This window comes from Heloderma suspectum, chromosome 6 (genome assembly GCF_057233095.1).
Source record: "Heloderma suspectum isolate Gila_16-S chromosome 6, 16-S_ref, whole genome shotgun sequence".
Taxonomy (NCBI): Eukaryota; Metazoa; Chordata; class Lepidosauria; order Squamata; family Helodermatidae; genus Heloderma; species Heloderma suspectum.
In genome coordinates, this window is record NC_139463.1 from 4,316,953 (window position 1) to 4,335,000 (window position 18,048).

Consider the following 18,048-nt stretch of genomic DNA (forward strand, 5'->3'; position numbering starts at 1 on the left):
TCATTGCAAGGCCTGCCATTTTGACTCTGTTTTTGGAACAGAAGGATTGCTCTTTCCTCTTTGATATTCCTCTGGGTGGAGTGGTCTTGTGAAAGTGCTTTCAGGCACAGTTAACACCGCCCTCAAAAGTTCCACATGGACCCTGCCAACTAAATCCTCAGAACCCTGCAATTTGGGAACGCTGCAAGCAGATCCACTGTGAGTATTGAGGGGAGGAAGGGCTACCCTTCCAGCAACTGTTCCATCTCACAGACAGCTGTGAATTGGCTCTGTCCACCACTTAAGAGGCCAGGAGTGTCTCTCTCTGCCAACCCAATTTGCCACCGGTTATTACCCACTCACCGTGATGACGTGATGGATCCAATCCAGGAATGCTGCCACATTGGTATAAATGCTGGCGGGTTCAGGCTTCCCACACCCAGCACCCCAGCTCCTAATTCCCACCAAGCGCTGCACGTGCTCATGCTGACAAACCAGTGGTCCCCCACTCTCACCCTGTCAAAATAAGGAGATGGGCACAGGAGAGTCACTGTGCTGGACTTTGTTTATCTAGAAGAGCTCTGCTCTTGTCTGGGGCTTGCCCTGTAACTTAGCAGATCAGCTCTTGCCAAGCTTATCTTGATTATGGGAGGAGTCTATTTCTGCAAAGTTGCTGTATCAACATGGCTGTAAAGAGGGACAGAATTTCCCATGTAGGGACTCAAGAATGATTAGTACACATTGGCCTTGTGAGATGCTTGCTCTGCCGGAGGCCCAGAGGAGAGTGGCAGCTTAGGCAAAGTTTCTAGGTCTCAGTCATTACACTGAAGCAAGGACTGTAGCCACAGGGGAACCTTTGCGAGCTTGGTCAGCTGGATTTCCAGCATACTTTTTTTTTTTTTTTAAGACAGTCTTTGGCCCTTTTACTTGTGCAGATATAAGGAAAAGTGTCCAGGTACCGTTTTGGTCTGTTGCTCAAAGGAAACCTGCTCCAGCCTTCTGGCATTCTGACCAATGAACACAAAAGCAACAGAAAAACCCACCAAATACTACGCCCTTATTTTTTATTTTGTAATAGTAATTATTAATACAATTGTGTCGGGGGACGGACAGACGACATATTTTAGGCTAGCTGTTCTTGCATTCTGACCGTTCTGCCGTGATTCCCCACCCTTCACCGCAAAATGTCTGCCCATGTGCCTGTGGGACAAGAGACGATTAAGAGGAGACAGGAGAGTGGCCTTCTAAAAAACTGTTCTGAAGGGCTGTCATGCAGAAGATGGAGCAGACTAGAAGCAGCGGGTGGAAAAATGGCAGGGAAGCCGATTAGGAAGGACTTGCTAACAGGAGGGCAGACTGCCTTGACAGCTGGCGGGCTCCCCTTTGCTGGAAGCATTTCAGCAGAGGCTGGAGGGCCATCAGCCAGGGGTGCTGTAGTTCAAGGGTGGGGTACTGATGGCTCTCCAGATGCTGAATTCCAACTCCTATCAGCCAAGGTCAGCATGGCTAATGGTCAGGGATGGTGGAGAGTCTGGTCCAACATCTGGCGCAGCTCAGGTTCTCCCGCACTGCTGTAGTTCTATCCAGTGGAGGCTGGTGGCTCTGATGTCAGTGGGGTGGTGAATCCGCTCCGGGTTTCAGTCAGAACTCTGAAGGAGCTTTCCATGGTGCCAAGCACTTTGGATAGCTCCTTTAGAGTTCTGACTGAAACCCGGAGTGGATTCACCACCCCACTGATGTTGGAGCCCCCAGCCTCCACTGGTTTTATCCTGCATGTCTATAGGTCCTGCTGTGAGCAGGAGGTTGGACTAGATGGCCTCAATGGTCCCTTCACTGAGGCCTATGGCCTTATGAAGCACCAGCCACATACCAGCACCCCCTGAAAACACCAGACTGCCCTACTCCCAACTATTACCTCGCAGGCATTGATGCTTCCATCCACGTAGTGGGCACACAGCATTCGCGGGGTGAGCTCTCCGGCAGACCCACATGAGCTGTTGCAGCCCTGGGCGAGAACCGGGGCCACTCGCACTTCCTTCAGCATCTCAGCAGCGGGAACAGTGGCTGCAAAACAAGCAGTGCTGTCCTCTGCGATCCCACGAGAGGAGGGATGGCCGGGGGGGCCGCTCTTCTCCAAGGCTGGGGCAGGGCTGTCCCTGCCTTTCTCCGCAGAGTGTGGCTTTCGCAGGGAGCCCACGGGGCTTGCATTCAGCAGCCTCGCTGTTTGTAAGCAGGGAGTCCGCTCTGGCCTGGATGCTATCAAGAAACTGTTAGTAAAGCAAAGTCTGAAGGAGAGTGGATTATTTAAAAAACAACAAAACCATGACCGCCATGGTGTAGTGCGGGAATAACAAAGTTAATTTTTGGAGAAAAGTTGAAATGTACCTTCAGAACATTGACAAATAGCAGCGTTTGCACTTCTGCTTGGATAAACGCATATGCAGGAAAGCATGACTTCACATTTTGGCATGGAATTCCTCACAGGCAGATTCTGTGAGACTCTTAGGTATGGGTGCTCCCCTTATTGTCCCAGTAGTTGCTTACCGTTTTCTGGCCTTGGGTTGTCCCGTCCTGAGATCCAGCAGGTGCTGCTGTTGGGAATGTCGGGAGGGCGCTGGGGCAAACAAGCAGCCTGGACGGCATCTGGTGTAGAGCAGGGGGCAGGGGGGAGTATTCTGCAGCCATGGGTGCTGGGCCGCCCCTAGCGTGCGAGCTGGCGGGGCAGCGGTTCTGCCTGCTTCCCGCCTTTCGCCGCTGTGCCACGGGTACGGCTTGGGGGAGCCTGCAGCTGCCCAGCGGTAGCGTGCCTGCTTTGTGCGCAAACGGCCCCAGGTTCCATCTCCCGCTTCTCCAGGTAGGGCTGGAAAAATTCCTGCCCCAAAGCCTGGAGAGCCGCTGCTAGGTGGACCGAGGGCCGGACTCTGTGTACGGCAGTCACTCCCCATGTTCCTAAAGTTGTCCCTGGAGCTACTTGTCTGGAAAGCAGCTCTGCATGCGAGGGTGCTCTGGGTTATCCCCCACCCCCCAGGAACTCTCCCAGATAACATGGATTACCAGAGCTCCAGAGGCTCCATCATTCCAACGCTGATCTGAGACTGGCCGGAGCCTCGCTGCCCTCTCCATCCCTCTGTTTTGTTGCAACAGACTAGTCAGGTAACACTGGGGCTAGAAGTAGGAGCCACTGGCTCTGTGTGCGGCTGCCCTTTAGGGTGAGCTATCAGAACTGTAGCTTGGAGTACCTTCCTGATTGTGAAGAGCCAGTGAGAACTGCAACAAACGGTTGCAGCATGGGGAGGATATAAAAAGAGAGTCAGAAAGACCAGAGCAGCGAGAGCAGAGCTGGGGAGACCAGAGCCTGAAGAGGGAGCAGGAAGAAGCAGCCTGGAGAAGACTTAAGAACAGCTAGGGTAAAGGAACGTTACCCTAACGTTAGGGTAACGGTACCTCTTCAGCGTTCCAAATGTACCTTTTTCCAGCAGGCTCCATTTCACTCACCCCGCCCTGCCCGATCTTCCATTTTCCTCTCCATCAGTCATTTTGGCACCCCACACACCCCTGCTTAGGGCTTTGTCCTAAAGGGTTTTTCTTGTATTCCCCCTGCCCACCCTGCTGCCCCAGGTTTTCCCCAAGCCTGCTGCCACCTCCCTCTTGTGCATGGACGGTGCTGTTTTGGCTACATAACATTCACACTTGGAGAATGACTTCACCATCCATACATAGCAAGGGGAGGGGAAAGCCATTTTGGCTCTGGGGGCTAAATTGCCCCCCCAGGCCGGTGGACATCACAGGTGGGGACCCGCCCCCTGATATCATCGAGCCCGTGGCTGAAGTGCTGGCTGGAGCTCCGCCAGCTTCCTGCTTGGGCTGGACTTTGCCTGAGCAATAAGGACCTTCTGGTTCATGTGTTCCTTGGCTCTGTCTCCCCACTGCCACTACTCCTGCCTCGGCACAACTCCTGGCTTCCCTGAGGGAGCTGTCTACGGCTTGTCCCTGAGAGGGCCGAGCCCATTGCCTCTCACTTGATGTCAGCTTCCATAGGGGCATGCAGATTTGAGAGGTGCGTGCATATGTGTGTACGTGTGTGCATGTGAAGGTTTGAGGCCTACAGAGGCAAAGGGAAAAATGTTCAGGCTTAGAGGCCTGGAGTTTTTTGTTGGGAGGAGGTATCCCTGAGAGGAGTCGTTTCATTTCTTCAGATCTGAAACAGTGCTTTTGGTTTTGAGGGAGGAGGATATAAAAAGAGAGTCAGAAAGACCAGAGCAGCGAGAGCAGAGCTGGGGAGACCAGAGCCTGAAGAGGAAGCAGGAAGAAGCAGCCTGGAGAAGTCTTAAGTACAGCTGGGGTAAAGGAACATGGGTTTTGCAACGTTTATTTTCTCTTTAAGACCTTTTGTATCACTCAGCTCTGATTGCTTGCTTTAAATTTACCAGTAAACTGTTGTGGTTAAAACCCCAGAGGACTGGAGTGTCAATCCCCCACATCTACAGCCTAAGCCCCACGTTACTGGGAAGGGGAAGTTTAAAAGAAGGGAGGTGTGACTCCTAAGGAGGCAAGAGGTCCTAATGGAGTTGCTCAGGGGGTCCAGGTCATAATGGGAACCCTGATAGTGCATGTGCATGCATCCACATGCACTTTCTGGTGTGGTCTTGGGTGTATTTTTCCCTCCCTCATTCCTCTCTGCTGCTTTCCAAACTGAGCCCTTTGTCATCCATCTCCTCACAGTAATATTAAGCCACCATTGACCCTTTCTGTCTGAGAGGCTGTCTCAAAGCTGGACCAAACTCACCTGAGAAACGTAGGGGTTCCTTCAGCTTCAGCAAAGCAATGTTGTAGTCGTGGCTCCCGCTGTTGTAGCTGGGGTGGGGCACCACCATCTCCAGGGCAGCGCCTGTCTGTCCTTCGCCACTGGCGTGGACGTCGAGCCCAACAAAGGCCACCCAGCTGGAAAGCTGAAGGTGCCTGGAACAGAAGAGAATGGCTCAGCCTCTTTGGCTTGCCAGTTCCACCTTGCTAGGCCATTTTGCTCCCCAATTAATTCAGCTGGGGCAGCCCCAGGGGACGGCAAGCGGCGGGGTGTGTGTGTTCATATGGGCCTCAAGACCAGCAGCCTACCTGCCACTATGGCAGCCTCCAGATGTTTTGGACTACAGCTTCCAGTATTCCTGACCATTGGCAGTGCTGGCAGGGGCTGATCAGAGTCCAAGTCCAAAACATCTGGAGGGCACCAGGGTGGAGAAGGCTGCCCCACAGTGTGCCATTCTTCTTGCCTGGCATGGAAGACCCAAACATTTGGAAACAGTGGGAGGAAGCGCTCAACGGGACTTTCCCACCTCTTGGACCAGCCTTCCCCAGAATTGGAGGATGGCAGCCTCCAGATGTGTGGGACTACAACTCCCATCAGCCCCAGCCAGCAGGGAAGGGAGTCTTAGACCTTCTCTTGAGGGGCTCTTTCCCACCCACAACCACCCCGCATCTGGGACTGCATCCAAGGCTGCTGGCAATGGCATCCCCTGGGCATGACCTCAGCATTTCTGTCCCCCTCTCAGAGGTGGTGCCGACAGCCATGGGCCTTATTAGCTTCCCCCCTTGCAAGGAGCCCCGGGCCTGCGTAGCTGCTGCTGGGCCTGCCCCGAGAGCTGCCAGCTGGTGCTGGCCCTTATGGCAGACCGGGGCGGGCCTCAGGCTGGCGGGATCTAGTTCATTTTTACCAGCAGAGGCTGGTGGCTCCGATTTTGGTGGGGCGGTGAATCTGCCCTGGGTGTAAGTCAGAAGAACCTGTCAGAATTCTGAAGGAGCTATCCAAGGCGCAAAGCAGATCCTGGATCTACCCGATACATTCTTCTCCTCCAGCTCTCATGTACAGCACTTATTCATGGACTGGCTGCCACTCGTTTTCAGATGGCCCGTGATTATCGCCTGTGTGTCGGCAAGGCAGGGGGAGTCTCCTTGGCAAAAGTGAAGTCTTGGACGTGGCAGCACCCCGTTTCCTGCTGCTGGGGCTCAGGTTTCTCCAGACGTACCTGTCCATGCAATGGGCGGCGGTGACGATCCATTGGTGCGACACCACAGAGCCCGCACAGACCCGTTCAGCATCGAGATGAAGGCTGACCTGCCACGGCCAATCCCTCAGGGGCGCATCCTCTCCCTCTGTTGTCTGGGAAGCCCAAGAGCGGGTGCCACACTCTGTGGAGAAGACAGAAGGAGCCCTCCGAATAGCCCCTCAAGTTAGGGGCTTAGAAGAGCCCTTGCTGGCAGTTGTGGTGAGATTCTTTGGGCAGCCTTCCCCAACCTGGTGCCCTCCAGATGTTTTGGATTTCAACGCCCATCAGCCACAGCCAGAATGGTCAGGAATGTTGGAGTTGTAGGCCAAAACACCTAGGGGGCATCAGGTTGGGGAAGGCTGGATTACAGCATTCTGAGGGAAGGAGTGACTGTCTAGTGCTATGTGCCCCCCCCCAGTCACGCGACAGCTTCATCCTTTTCCTTGTGCACCTCTATTTTCCTCCCGTCCCCACCCGCTGCCACTGCAGCTGCCCTTCTGTCCCAACACGGTGCCTTGCTTAGAAAGGTCTGTCCAAGCTCGGTCACGCAGCAAAGGGTGGGACTAATATGTGTGCATTAATACAAGGAGTTCCGCACGCAAATGGCTGCACGTGTTTTATTTTGCATACAGAGTTTGCATCACTTTCGGTTCTCTTCTGGAAACAGCAGATGCTGACAACATTGGAGGAGGCTGCTGGAAGGAATGTGCTAGAGTAAATCAGGCTGACAAGACAAGGCGATTCTTGGAGCAGCCCAAGATGCGAGCTGAGTGCTTACCAGAACATTTCAGGGCCACAATTCGACCTGAAGGGCAGCTGCTCCTAAATAAAATAAATCAGCAGCTTATTTTAGGCACTTGAGCGGAGTCAGAATCCTTTCTGGAGACCTGGGGAAATGGGCAACTTTCCAAGGAATCCTCTTACGGTTTGAATCAAATATCACAATCCCCGTTGCCTTTTAATGATTGGAGCTTCCTCTGGCACAGGAGTGTTGAATCTCTTTTAACCCCAGGGTCAAATGCCATTTTGGAAAACCTCTCAGGGTTGGGAGTGAAGGTGGGGATCCTAGCATATTTTGGAGTAAGGCTCCCACTGGCAGTAACTAAGCCTTAGCAGAGGCATTTCCATCTTTTAGAACAGGGGGGAAACGTGGAAAAGCCAAAATGTTGGAAGTTGGGAGAAAGGCATTGGGACTCTTTGGGGCACCCTGGCAGATTGGATTGGGACCCCAGGCAGGCCCCTGGACCTGAGGTTCCGCACCCTTGCCCTAGAAGCACAGCACTGCTAGTCACTGAAATTTTGGTGGCAAGTTTATTTCTTCCCACTCGATTATTCATAATTGTTCTATTACTCTCTGCTCTCAAACTGTGCTAGAAAGTGCAAAGTTTCCCCTGGTCTGTTCACATTCCCTTCCTTATTGCTTCATTTGTTGTTCAGTCGTTCAGTCGTGTCCGACTCTTCGTGACCCCATGGACCATAGCACGCCAGGCCTTCCTGTCCTGCGCTCTCTCCCAGAGTGTGCTCATATTGCTTCATAGGATACTTATTTATGTATGTATTAATCTGAAGTGTCTTTAGCTGCCTTTTAGAGGCATGCTCTCACAAAGCAGCATACAAAAAGGAGTGAGGCTTGGTACAGGGAATATAGTAGACAATATCTGAAGGAAAACCTTGCACCTTGTTTTGAGACAGCTGGTCTTGTGGACATGCAAACTGTTTGTGGTCTCAGTTTAAGTGCCTGTACTGAAGGGAGGCCACCACAGTTTTGGGGCCACCACAGAAAAGACCATGTCTCTTATGTGTACCAGGCTAACAGATCTTACCTCAAGAAGCACCCTGAGGTAGATCTTAGAATATTTATATACTACTTTTCAAGAAAAATGTCTCAAAGCAGCTGACCTAATGAAACAGAGGAACAACCAAAAGCATAATATAAAACCTTTAACATACAAAATTTTAAATCACTTGAAATGGTTAAAACAATTACCAATAAACTACTGGGATCTGCTCAAAGCACACACCACTAACATTAAAAAGTCCCATCATATGCTGTCAAATGCCTGGGAGTAGAGGAAAGTCTTAATGTGGTGCTGAAAAGATGATAATCTTGGCACCAGGCGGACCTCACTGGGGAGAGGTTCCAATTCCCAATTCCACAATTGGGAAGCCACCACCGAGAAGGCCCTCTCCCTCACTGCCATCTTCTAAACCACCCTTGGAGAAGGCAGAGACCTCCTGACTCATATAGACCTCACTGGGCAGCTTGTGGCTTTTGGAACCCTTGGTGGAGGCATTAGGGGAACAGTGATGGAAAAATTCCCCTTCCCAGCTCTCATGTGCCTGGCAAGGCAACAACAACATAGTGGCCATGGGAAACACCTCCCCCCCACAGTCCTGTAAGTGTGTTACTGAGCACTGGGCCCAGGCAACAGAAGGTGCTAGTTTCCAAAGAGGGTGGGGGCTTCTCCTCACCTGCGCAAGGTACCAGTGGCTCCTGGCTCTCCACCAGGAGTTCTAAGTAGATTGTGAGCTTGTGGGGAGAGGCCAGTTCCAAAACAGCAGCTAGTACAGTATAGGTGCTCTTATGCACAGTGGTCTGACACCTGTCTTAAACTGGTAAACAAGCTTTGCCTCTGCCTTGTGTCGGAATTGCCTCTAACAGTGCAGATGTCACAAACACTTCATCTTCTGACATGTTGCCGCCTCCTCCCTGGATACCTTAAAGCAGCCTTCCCCAACCTGGTGCCCTTCTGAAGCTTTGGACTATAACTCCTAGCATTCTTGACCAGTGCCCATGCTGGCTGGGGCTGATGGGAGTTGAAGTCCCAAACATCTGGAGGGCACCAAGTTGGGAAAGGCAGCCTTAAAGATGCCACTAAGGAAAGAAGCCAGAACTGGCAAGAAAAATATGAATTGGAACACATCAAGGTGACCAGTGCAGGCGGCCTGGTCCTATATCTGATGGCCTGGAACATGAGCCTGCCTGGACAGGCACTCACCTGATCTGCCACATATTTTTGGTGCTCCCCTTCCAGTTGGGCAAAACCTGAACAAACTCTTGAGTGCTGTTCACCTTCAAGTCTGTTAGGTTCACTCCTTTGTGGTGGGTGAGTCTACAGGAGTGATAGACCAAGGAGGACATCATTACCAGAGCTCATGGATGCTGAGTGGTTCACACCACTTTAAAAAGAATGAGGTGTCATTATGAACAGATGGATCCATCCTATGGAGTCAGAACATGGGTCCATCTAGCCCAGTGTTGGTGTGCTCTTGACTGGCATTGGCTTTCCAAGGTCTCAAGCAGAGAGGGGCCTTTTCCGTCACCTGCTGCCTGACCCTTTTAACTGGAGATGCCCGGGGTTTGTTTGTTTATGAAATTTCTATACCACCCTTCAGCATCAGTTTTTAGGAGAGTTTACAAAGAAAAAAATAAGCAGCACATCAATTAAAAAGCACACACATTCAAAATATAAAAAGAGCAGTAAAATATGATTTTAATAATCAGATCTAAAACCTTTCTCTTTTTCTTTTAAAAAGGCTTTTTTAAAAAAAAGCCTAGAAGAATCGAAGGTCTTTGGTGCTGAAAAGATAAGCAGCAGAGGTAGCGGGAACTTTTCTCTGGGTAGAGAGTTCCAGAGACAAGGAGCCACAACCAAAAACGCCCTCTCACCGGTTACCACCCAGAAAGAACTGTAAGAGGGCCAGTGCATGCATGTGTGTGTGCATACATGGGTCTGTGCATGTGCGGACATGCATGCATGTTAGAATTTCTTTAGTGATACAAAAAATTATATGTCTTTGTCGTGTACTACTTATGCACTTCAGGGCCCCTAACAACTGTTGAAAACAACCATAAAATACAATAAAATTCCAAACAGCAACAAAAATATACAATATCATAAAACCCAGGAGCAGCTGCTAAAACAGAGGTATTGGAAAAAAAACTTAGCTGTCTGATAAAACAAATCCCATCCTGAGCAAAAAGGTTTTGCCATCTGGAGAAACAACATATGGGAGGGGGCGAATAAAGTCTTCCTGTGCCAAGGATTCCACAATTTAGGACTGTTGCAGCCAAAGGACTCGGCCGTTTCAATGAAGCCAAAGAATGTAACATCAGGATGAGCTCTGCAGATATCTGGTAGCCATTCCCCTGTATCTTGGCTCCCTACAAGAGTCCAGTGAGCTGGCTGGCAAGTTGATTTGTGCAAATGCTCTTCTTTGAAAAAGAAAAGACCGATTCAGCTCTTGCCACGCTTACCGAATGTGGCCCATCTGTCTGCAGATTCGCATCCCCAGTGAGATGTCCCAGTTTTCATGACACAGCAGAAGCCAGCTGGATCGACCCTCCACCTGAACCTCCAACAAGAAGTTGCTTCTGTTTAATCTGAAAAATACTAAAATGATTGGATTATCGATCTGCCCATGTTTTGAGATCCTCTGCCAAAGCCCTACTCCAAGTGCCAACTTTATCAGAGGTACGGTGATTGCTGTTTTTATTGCTGGTTTTGTTGCTGGCTTTATTGTTGCTTTTATTGTATTTGTACTGTTGTTATTGTGTTTTTATCACTCCTAATATCATACCAGTTTTATGTGTTTTATTGCTGTATGTTGCTTTGGGAGGGCTTCTGCCCTGAAAGGCGGCCAAGAAATATTATAAATAAGTAAATAAATAAGTAAACAAACAAATAAATAAATGCTCAGCATTAAGAGAGGGATTTTTTTTTCAGCAGCAGCACTCTGGCTCTGCAACAAACTCCCTTGCCTGGCATCAGTGCTGAGAGAAATTTATTTTGTGAGGCATTCAATACTGATAATAAATCAATAATCTCTCTGGTGCCAGGCAAAAACGTTTTTATTTTAATCTGTCATAAGTTAATTTTTAATGGATTTTACTCATTGTTTTATCATTGCATCTCTGCTATGGTTATATTTATTGTGCACCACCCTGAAATCCAAAAAAGGATGAAGAGCAGTATAAATTCTTTAAAGTAAATTAAAAAAATAACTTTAAAAAAGCTTGATTTGTTCCTGCTGAAGGGGTTCAAAGGAACTCTGTATAATCTTTCCCTCCAAACATTTTGGGACCATCTCCAAGACAGACCAAAGAAACGAATGAATCCTTGCAGAGGCCTGCAGAAGAAGGGTTGGGGGGGCACTGGGGGGAGAGAGGTGGCAGCAAGGGCAATGAGAGTGGAGGCCTACCTGTCCTGAGGTTGGGAAGCTCCTTCAAGCCCATGCCTCATTGTTTGTCATTGATAGATCTTCTTTGTGAGCCTCATGGAGGGTCACTGAGCATAGTACATACATACCCATGAACTCAGATGAATGGCTTCTTAGTATGTTAGTTGTCCTTGGCTCTCACAGTCGATTCCCCCCAGTCCAGAGTTCCACACCTGCTCTAACACAGCAGTCTCCAGCCTTTTCAGACTTGGGACCTACCTTTTAGCTGAAACATGCACCTGGCCCAAAGGTGTGCCACATTTATACGGTGGTAGCGCTGCCGTTGTAACCAGCCATAACTCAGGCCGTGACCCAGGACTGCTCATCCACTCTGTTAGACCAATGCTCTAACAGAGCGCCCCCGCCCCCCCGCTTCAATTCAATACGGGGAGCTGATTTGCACACACCAAGCGACACATGCACAGGTTGGCTGAACCCCCCATGGAACTGAATGGGGAACCTCTTGCAGGTGGCATCGCTCTGGGTGTCTATCTCAGCTTACGCCTCTGTTAGCAATCACGGGAATGGAGCACACGTGAAACTTTGATCCTGGTAACCATTTATGAAGTATTTTCCACCAGCAAAATGCTTCTGTAATTTTTCTCATTCTTTCTCACAACATCCTTGCACGATATGCCGGTTTTGTTTAGCCACAGAACTGCAGGGGGGCGGGGGAGAGAACGGGCAGAAGCGGAATGTGTTCATTAGAAGCAAAGTCCCTGGCTATGGTCCATCTCCTTTTGGCTGGATTTCCTTGGGGTGGACTGCGGCTGTAATAATTGGTTAGAGTTCTAATTAGACAATTGCACAAATAAAGCCCACTGCTACCCAGGATGGAAATACTGGTGAACCACATGATGCCCATCAATGGGGCAGGTGAGGCAGGGGGCTACTAAGGAGAGGGCCTTTTCGGTAGTGGCACCCTGGCTGTGGAATGCCCCCCCACACCCCCTCAGAGAGGCTCTCCTGTCGCCTGCATTATGGTCTTTTCAGTGCCAGGTGAAGACCTTTTTATTTTCCAAGGTTTTTTAGCTCTTTCATTTTAACAATTGTGGTAATGTGCGTTTAGATCTTTGCACTGCTGCTGGCTTTTACCCGTTTTTTTTACTTTGGGTTTATCCTGTTTTAAACTTAAGGTTTTTTATATTGTGTTTTACTATCTTATTGTGTTTTATGGTTTTAAGTTTTGTTTTGTTAACTGCCCAGAGAGCTCCAGCTACTGGGGGGTAGGGGAGAGGTATATTTGTGTGCGTGTGTGTTGAGGGAGGGGCGTGCAGAGAGGCGGAAAGATGGCAAACCTTTCTTGCCACTGACGTCTCCAAGGGGGGTGTCTTGGTCCTCCTCCCCTTCTTCCATAACATTTGTGCACTTTGTGAGAACGGCATCTGGGTCCTTGGGGGGCACAGACTCCTGAAGGTGGAAGGGCTTCAGCCGCTGTTTCACTGAGGGAAAAATTGCAGGAGGAGGATGGATGGAATCAGCCTACAGCTTTTAAAATGTGAGGCACACAGCACCGACAGTCACCAAGGGAGGCCTGAGTATCTCCCTGACAACATCCCAACCCAGATGAACAGACATCAAGAACCAGAACCAGTCTGTATACCTCATGAGGATGACCAAGGTTTGGGCTATCTATGAAATAGGTTCAAGTTGCCCACCTAAGCCAGACGACATTCAAGTCTGTAAAATAAGGGAGGAACCTCCACCCAGGTGGACCTCTACTCACCCAGGAACCAAACCCCAACCGCTGTTCCGATCAGCAAGCCAAAGATTGCAAGGAAGGAGAGGCACCTCTGGAAGGCACAGACTTTGGCTGCAAGAGAAGGGTTTGAAGGCACTTGATACAAAAGGAGAGAGAAACTCAATTGTAGGGAGAGGAACTGTCACACAGGGGAAGGGCTGTTGCTCTCACTCCTTGAGCAGTTACACTGCATTGCAAAAAGTCCCAGGCTCAATCCCAGCATAGGTCTGGGAAAGACCCCTGTCTGAAAGCCAGGAGAGCCACTGCTGAGCAAATGGAACAAAGAATTCTGTTTAAGGCAGCTTCCTACGTTCTTATAATGAGTGGAGGCTGGTGGCTCCAATGTCAGGGGGTGGTAAGTCCGCTCCGGGTTTCAGTCAGAACCAGTCAGAACTCTAAAGGAGCTATCCAACCTTGGATAGCTCATTTAGAGTTCTGACTGATTCTGACTGAAACATGGAGTGGATTCACACACCCCACCCCACCCCGACATCAGAGCCAACAGCCTCCACTGCCCATAATGCTCTTTGTTCTCTGTCTTTCATTCTGCACACATCTGCAGGAGGAGAGAAGCAGGAGAAAGGGAGAGAGAGAGAAGGAAGGAGATGGATGAGGAGGGGAAGAGGGGGAACCATACACAATGTAATACCAGTTCCAGTACTGAGGGTTCCATTGCTTCACCCCACCCAGCCCCTGCAAACCCCGGATGTGGTCTGGTCAAACAACTCACCACGTACTGTAGGTTCCTGTGATCTCCTTTCCCCCTTTGCCTCTGCAGGGCCTGGCTTGGGTCTCTGGACCTAAGGGTCAAAGTAAACGTTACATGTATTCACAGCAGAATAATGGCTGGGCATGAATTTGGGGAAAACTACAGTCTTGTGGCACAAAAATATATCATGGCATCAGCTTTCGTGGACTCGGGTCTCCTTCACAAGATCCTTGAAAAGTTATCCTCAGTTGGCAGGTATACATCTATATCTGTACACACAAGAGCGTGCATGGGGACAGAGCAAAAAATGAACAAGGGCCAAGTGGCAATGAAATGCAAAATGTACAGTTCGGCAACCATAGATAAGCACCATGACCCTTTACAGCCATCGTCGTTTGTGATCAGTCTCCCAGGCGTTGCTGGAGCCACCCTTTGGAATGCCTGTGTTAGAGAACGGAGGATTTAGGTTGGCAGTAGAGCATCCCGAGAGACAGAAGTCTTCTCTCACTGGTTTCTGGATGTTGCGGTTTCTGATGTCAGAAGATCTGTGTCTATTTATTCCATTTATTGTGTCAATTTATTCTTTCTATAGAGATTATGCACAGATCACAGTGGAAGATGAGTCGAACTTCGGACAAGAAACGTAATTCTACGTTACAGATACAGAAGGGAGGCTGAGTGGGAGCGCTTTGCCAAGGCCAGTCGGAGGTCATGGCTGACCACAGGTTTGGATCCACATCTCGTTAGTAGTCTAGTGCATTACCCATGGCACTACTCTGCACCTACTTTGGAACTACAGAGTGCCTTTTTCAAAACGATAGTTACCAAGTGCTGGCTTGTATTGGCTCTGTACCTAATGCTATAATATTTCACTGAAGAAATCAGGGGCAAATCAATTCAAGAGGCTGTATCCCCTTCACTGTTATGCATAGTTGAGGGATCTTCCCTTCCTGGCTGTAAGCCAAGCAGCATGTTTGCGGCTAAAGCTATGCTAGAAGGACATAAGAAAATATGTTGTCAGCTGTTCAAAATATACCCCAGCAGCTGCAGCATGTGAAATGGCAGGCTGTGCAATGCGTGGTGCCTTAGTGTTCATCCACATGCATTTACATGCATGAGCACTACAGACAAGATACATCCATTCCCCACTCAGAGGTCTAGCTTTTACGAGACCCACCCTCTCCTGGGAAGGGAGCTGAACGCTGAAGAAACTCACGCCAACAAAATGTAAATAAAATATCAGAAAAGGGGAAACAGGAGGACAAAGTAGGGGCAATGCTTCATAGGGACAAGGAACAGAAGCTAGAGCAGCTTCCCCCAACTTGGTGCTCTCCAGATGTGTTGGACTACCAAGTGGGGGATGCTGGGATTTTTAGTCCAACTCATCTGGAGGATACCAGGTTGGGGAAGGCTGAGCTAGAGGTGCACCTCTAACTCTAGCAGGTGCACCAAGAGCTTTCATTTCCAGGTTGCCCCTTACTTCCACGCTCACCATTCTGTTGATGGCTGCAGGCAAGACACCCGGAATGTTCCTCCTGATTCCAGCCAGATATTTTGCTCATGCAATGGCAAGAGAGAACATTAGCAGGGCCTTACCATTCTAGGGACTGCCGGCAGGCCAGAGGACACTTGGTGTTTCAGCACAAAGTTCCAGCAGGCAGCTGCAGAGGGCTCAAAAGGGTAAAGTGGGCGACCCATCATTAAATAGGCTGCCAGATCAGCTCTGTTCCTCGCAGGTGCCCAAACCCACCTGAGCGCCCACCCAGCCCTGGCAGTGAATAGAGCCATTGTTTCTGCCAGAGAGGTCAGGCAGTTGCTAGACTTGTTTGCTCCCATCCCTTGATGTCCAACTTGCTGATGGGATTCCTGCAAAGAGAGACAGGCATGCAGCTGCCTAGCAACTCCTCCTCCCTCTCTCTGAACCAAAAAGGATGTCCCAGACATCACAGGGCAACTTTTCTGGGGTTTGTTTTTTCAGGAAGGTCAAGCGAGATTTGCAGCTGATGAAGTGTTGCTGAAATTTGGAGAGCAGATGAGGCATGCTCTCCCTCTCTCTCTGGCTAGAGTCAAATACGATGGGAAGGGGATAATAATTATTATTACTATTATCATTAAAGGAAATTACCTCCTGCTCTCATTCCTCCTCTCTCTCCAAAGGTCACACCAAATGTCATCACCAAAGCTCCACACTCAGCCCTCCAGTAAATGGCTCCTTTGTCCAAAAGACATAATCCCCAACTTTTGACAAAAGAGGGAAATATTTTAAAGGGACAGTGACCCTGAAAAATGAAGAACCCATTTTCATGGGGCTGTCTGGTGGCGGACCTAAGGTTGGTTCCCCCCCCCCACCCCACTCCTCTGAAAGAGACTGAGTACATTTAAAGGTTACTTAAAAGAGAGAAAACCCAACAGGTAAAGTTTTTTCCCCCCAAATCATTTCACTTCCATGTTTGGAAAAGCTGTACCAGCTGAATTTCTTCCAGTCATGAAACTTTTAAAGGCATCTCTCTGTCAGGGGGAATCCTTTGAATCCCTCAATGCATATTATACACACATATATACCCTATATCACCTGGAAAACATCTTTTTAATATAGTTATACAGTCCCCAAATTTCTACATTTTATGATATTTTAGAATTTTTTTAAAAAATCTATATTTCAAAATTCTTTGTCTACTAGCAAAGCTGTCAGATCCTGCATCAATGTGAGAAAATAGGCATTTGACCCACCAAATATGTAGATTTGGTTGAAGGAGACAAGAGTGCTTAATTTTGGACTGGATACTGTTCCTTGTTTGTCGGTTTTCTTTTAAAATCTGTCTCTGATGCAACACAGAACTGGCAATGTTGAGAACATTTTAGATTGAAAGGGTGTGTGGGTGTGTGCGTGCATGCTCATGCGTGCGCATGCGTGCTGCGTATATACAAGCAGGCTTGAGTTAAGAGAACCTGTTTAGCAGTTTCTAACAGTTTCTTACCCCAGATTCATTTTGGCTGTAGAAGCCAGACGGACACCACCTTGAGTGAGGAAACATGGTGTACTGACTCAGCCAGCCGGTCTCTCTGTCTGCTGGCTGTGACAGTTCAAAGTCCACTTTCCCAAATCTTCATTACTTCATGAGGACAACCCCCCCCCCCAAGGGCTCTTTTATGGTCATCACTCACTGTTCTTCTCCCAAGAGGCCACCAATAACGATGCCTTTCTGTTTTGCACCTGGTCTCTGACTTATTAGAAAGAGAACCTCAAACACATGCCTACACATACACATCACACACACACACACACACACACACACACACACGTGCATACACATCCTCCTGTTCCCCTGCACTTTATTCTGGTATTTTAGGCCACACGAGACATTATGTGGATGAGCTGTGATCAGATCTCCTGGCATCTTTTTATTGTCGCTGTGGTCTGAACGGCAAAGGTGGTGTGGCAGCAGCAGGGGCGAGTGGGTTGAACTGGCTTCCCAGGTCTGGCAGAAGGATGAACCATTTCCTTCTGCACCATTTCACGGATGGAAGTCTCCCTCCCCCAAACCCACCATTAGCTAGGGAAGACCAGAAAGACAGGCGCCCAGGTTCCTTTCTCTCCCACCCCAAATAACGGTAGAACATTATAATCTGTCCTGTTTTCTCCTTCATGGAACTCAAGGCCACATGCATGGAACCCCCAGGAGGCAACTCTCCCTTTTTGGCGCTGACCAGACACAGGCCTTGCTTTGCTTCAGCAAAGAGGCTGAACCCTCAGGCTGTGCCTAAAGCAGCCTGCCCAGACCTCTTGCCCTCCAGATGTATGGACAGCAACTCCCATAATTCCTAGGCTGATGGCCACGCTGGCTGGGAACTGTGGGAGCTGCAGTCCAATACGTATGGAGGGTCACAGGTCAGAGGAGGCTGCACCAGGACAACAGCAAATTTGCGGGAAGATTTAAGTCAGGGGAATGGTGCGAAGGCCACCCCAAAGCCCTGCCTCCCTGGTGACACTTGTGGTGGGCAGAGCGGAGGTCCAGCTCAGGGTCCTTGGGCATCCTGCTTGTGGACAGCGTTCTCCCAGACTTCCTTTCCTCTCCATATTCTAGGTGTGGTGCTACCTCATGTTGTAAGGAGTACTGAGATGATGCATATGAGCTGATTAGAATATTTTAAATGCGCTGAATACATATTAAGTAAAACTCATGGGCTCCGTGCTGATGTTGCCATTTGCACAGAGGAAGAAGACAAGTCATGTTTTTTCATCTGCCTTTTAAGATGTAAGAACTCCGCCCGCCCCCACCCCCGCCCCGCCCCCGCCCCACCCCCGCCCCGCCCCCGCCCTCCCGATTTGCTAGGTTTTGAAGTCATACTTAAATGTG

The 18,048-nt window shown here is 49.4% G+C and overlaps 1 protein-coding gene across 1 annotated transcript; it reads right to left on the reverse strand.

The window, feature by feature from the left end:
• TMPRSS5 (transmembrane serine protease 5) lies at positions 1-15,388 on the reverse strand. Its single transcript, XM_084807226.1, has 14 exons — positions 15,287-15,388; positions 14,074-14,131; positions 13,719-13,781; positions 12,967-13,053; positions 12,539-12,682; positions 10,279-10,414; positions 9,020-9,133; positions 6,799-6,842; positions 6,000-6,162; positions 4,766-4,938; positions 2,524-2,622; positions 1,895-2,043; positions 343-495; positions 1-165 (listed from the first exon to the last, which is right to left on the reverse strand). The coding sequence occupies exons 1-14, from the start codon at positions 15,386-15,388 to the stop codon at positions 1-3; spliced, it is 1,650 nt and encodes a 549-aa protein (XP_084663352.1).
• Positions 15,389-18,048: the final 2,660 nt, after the last annotated feature.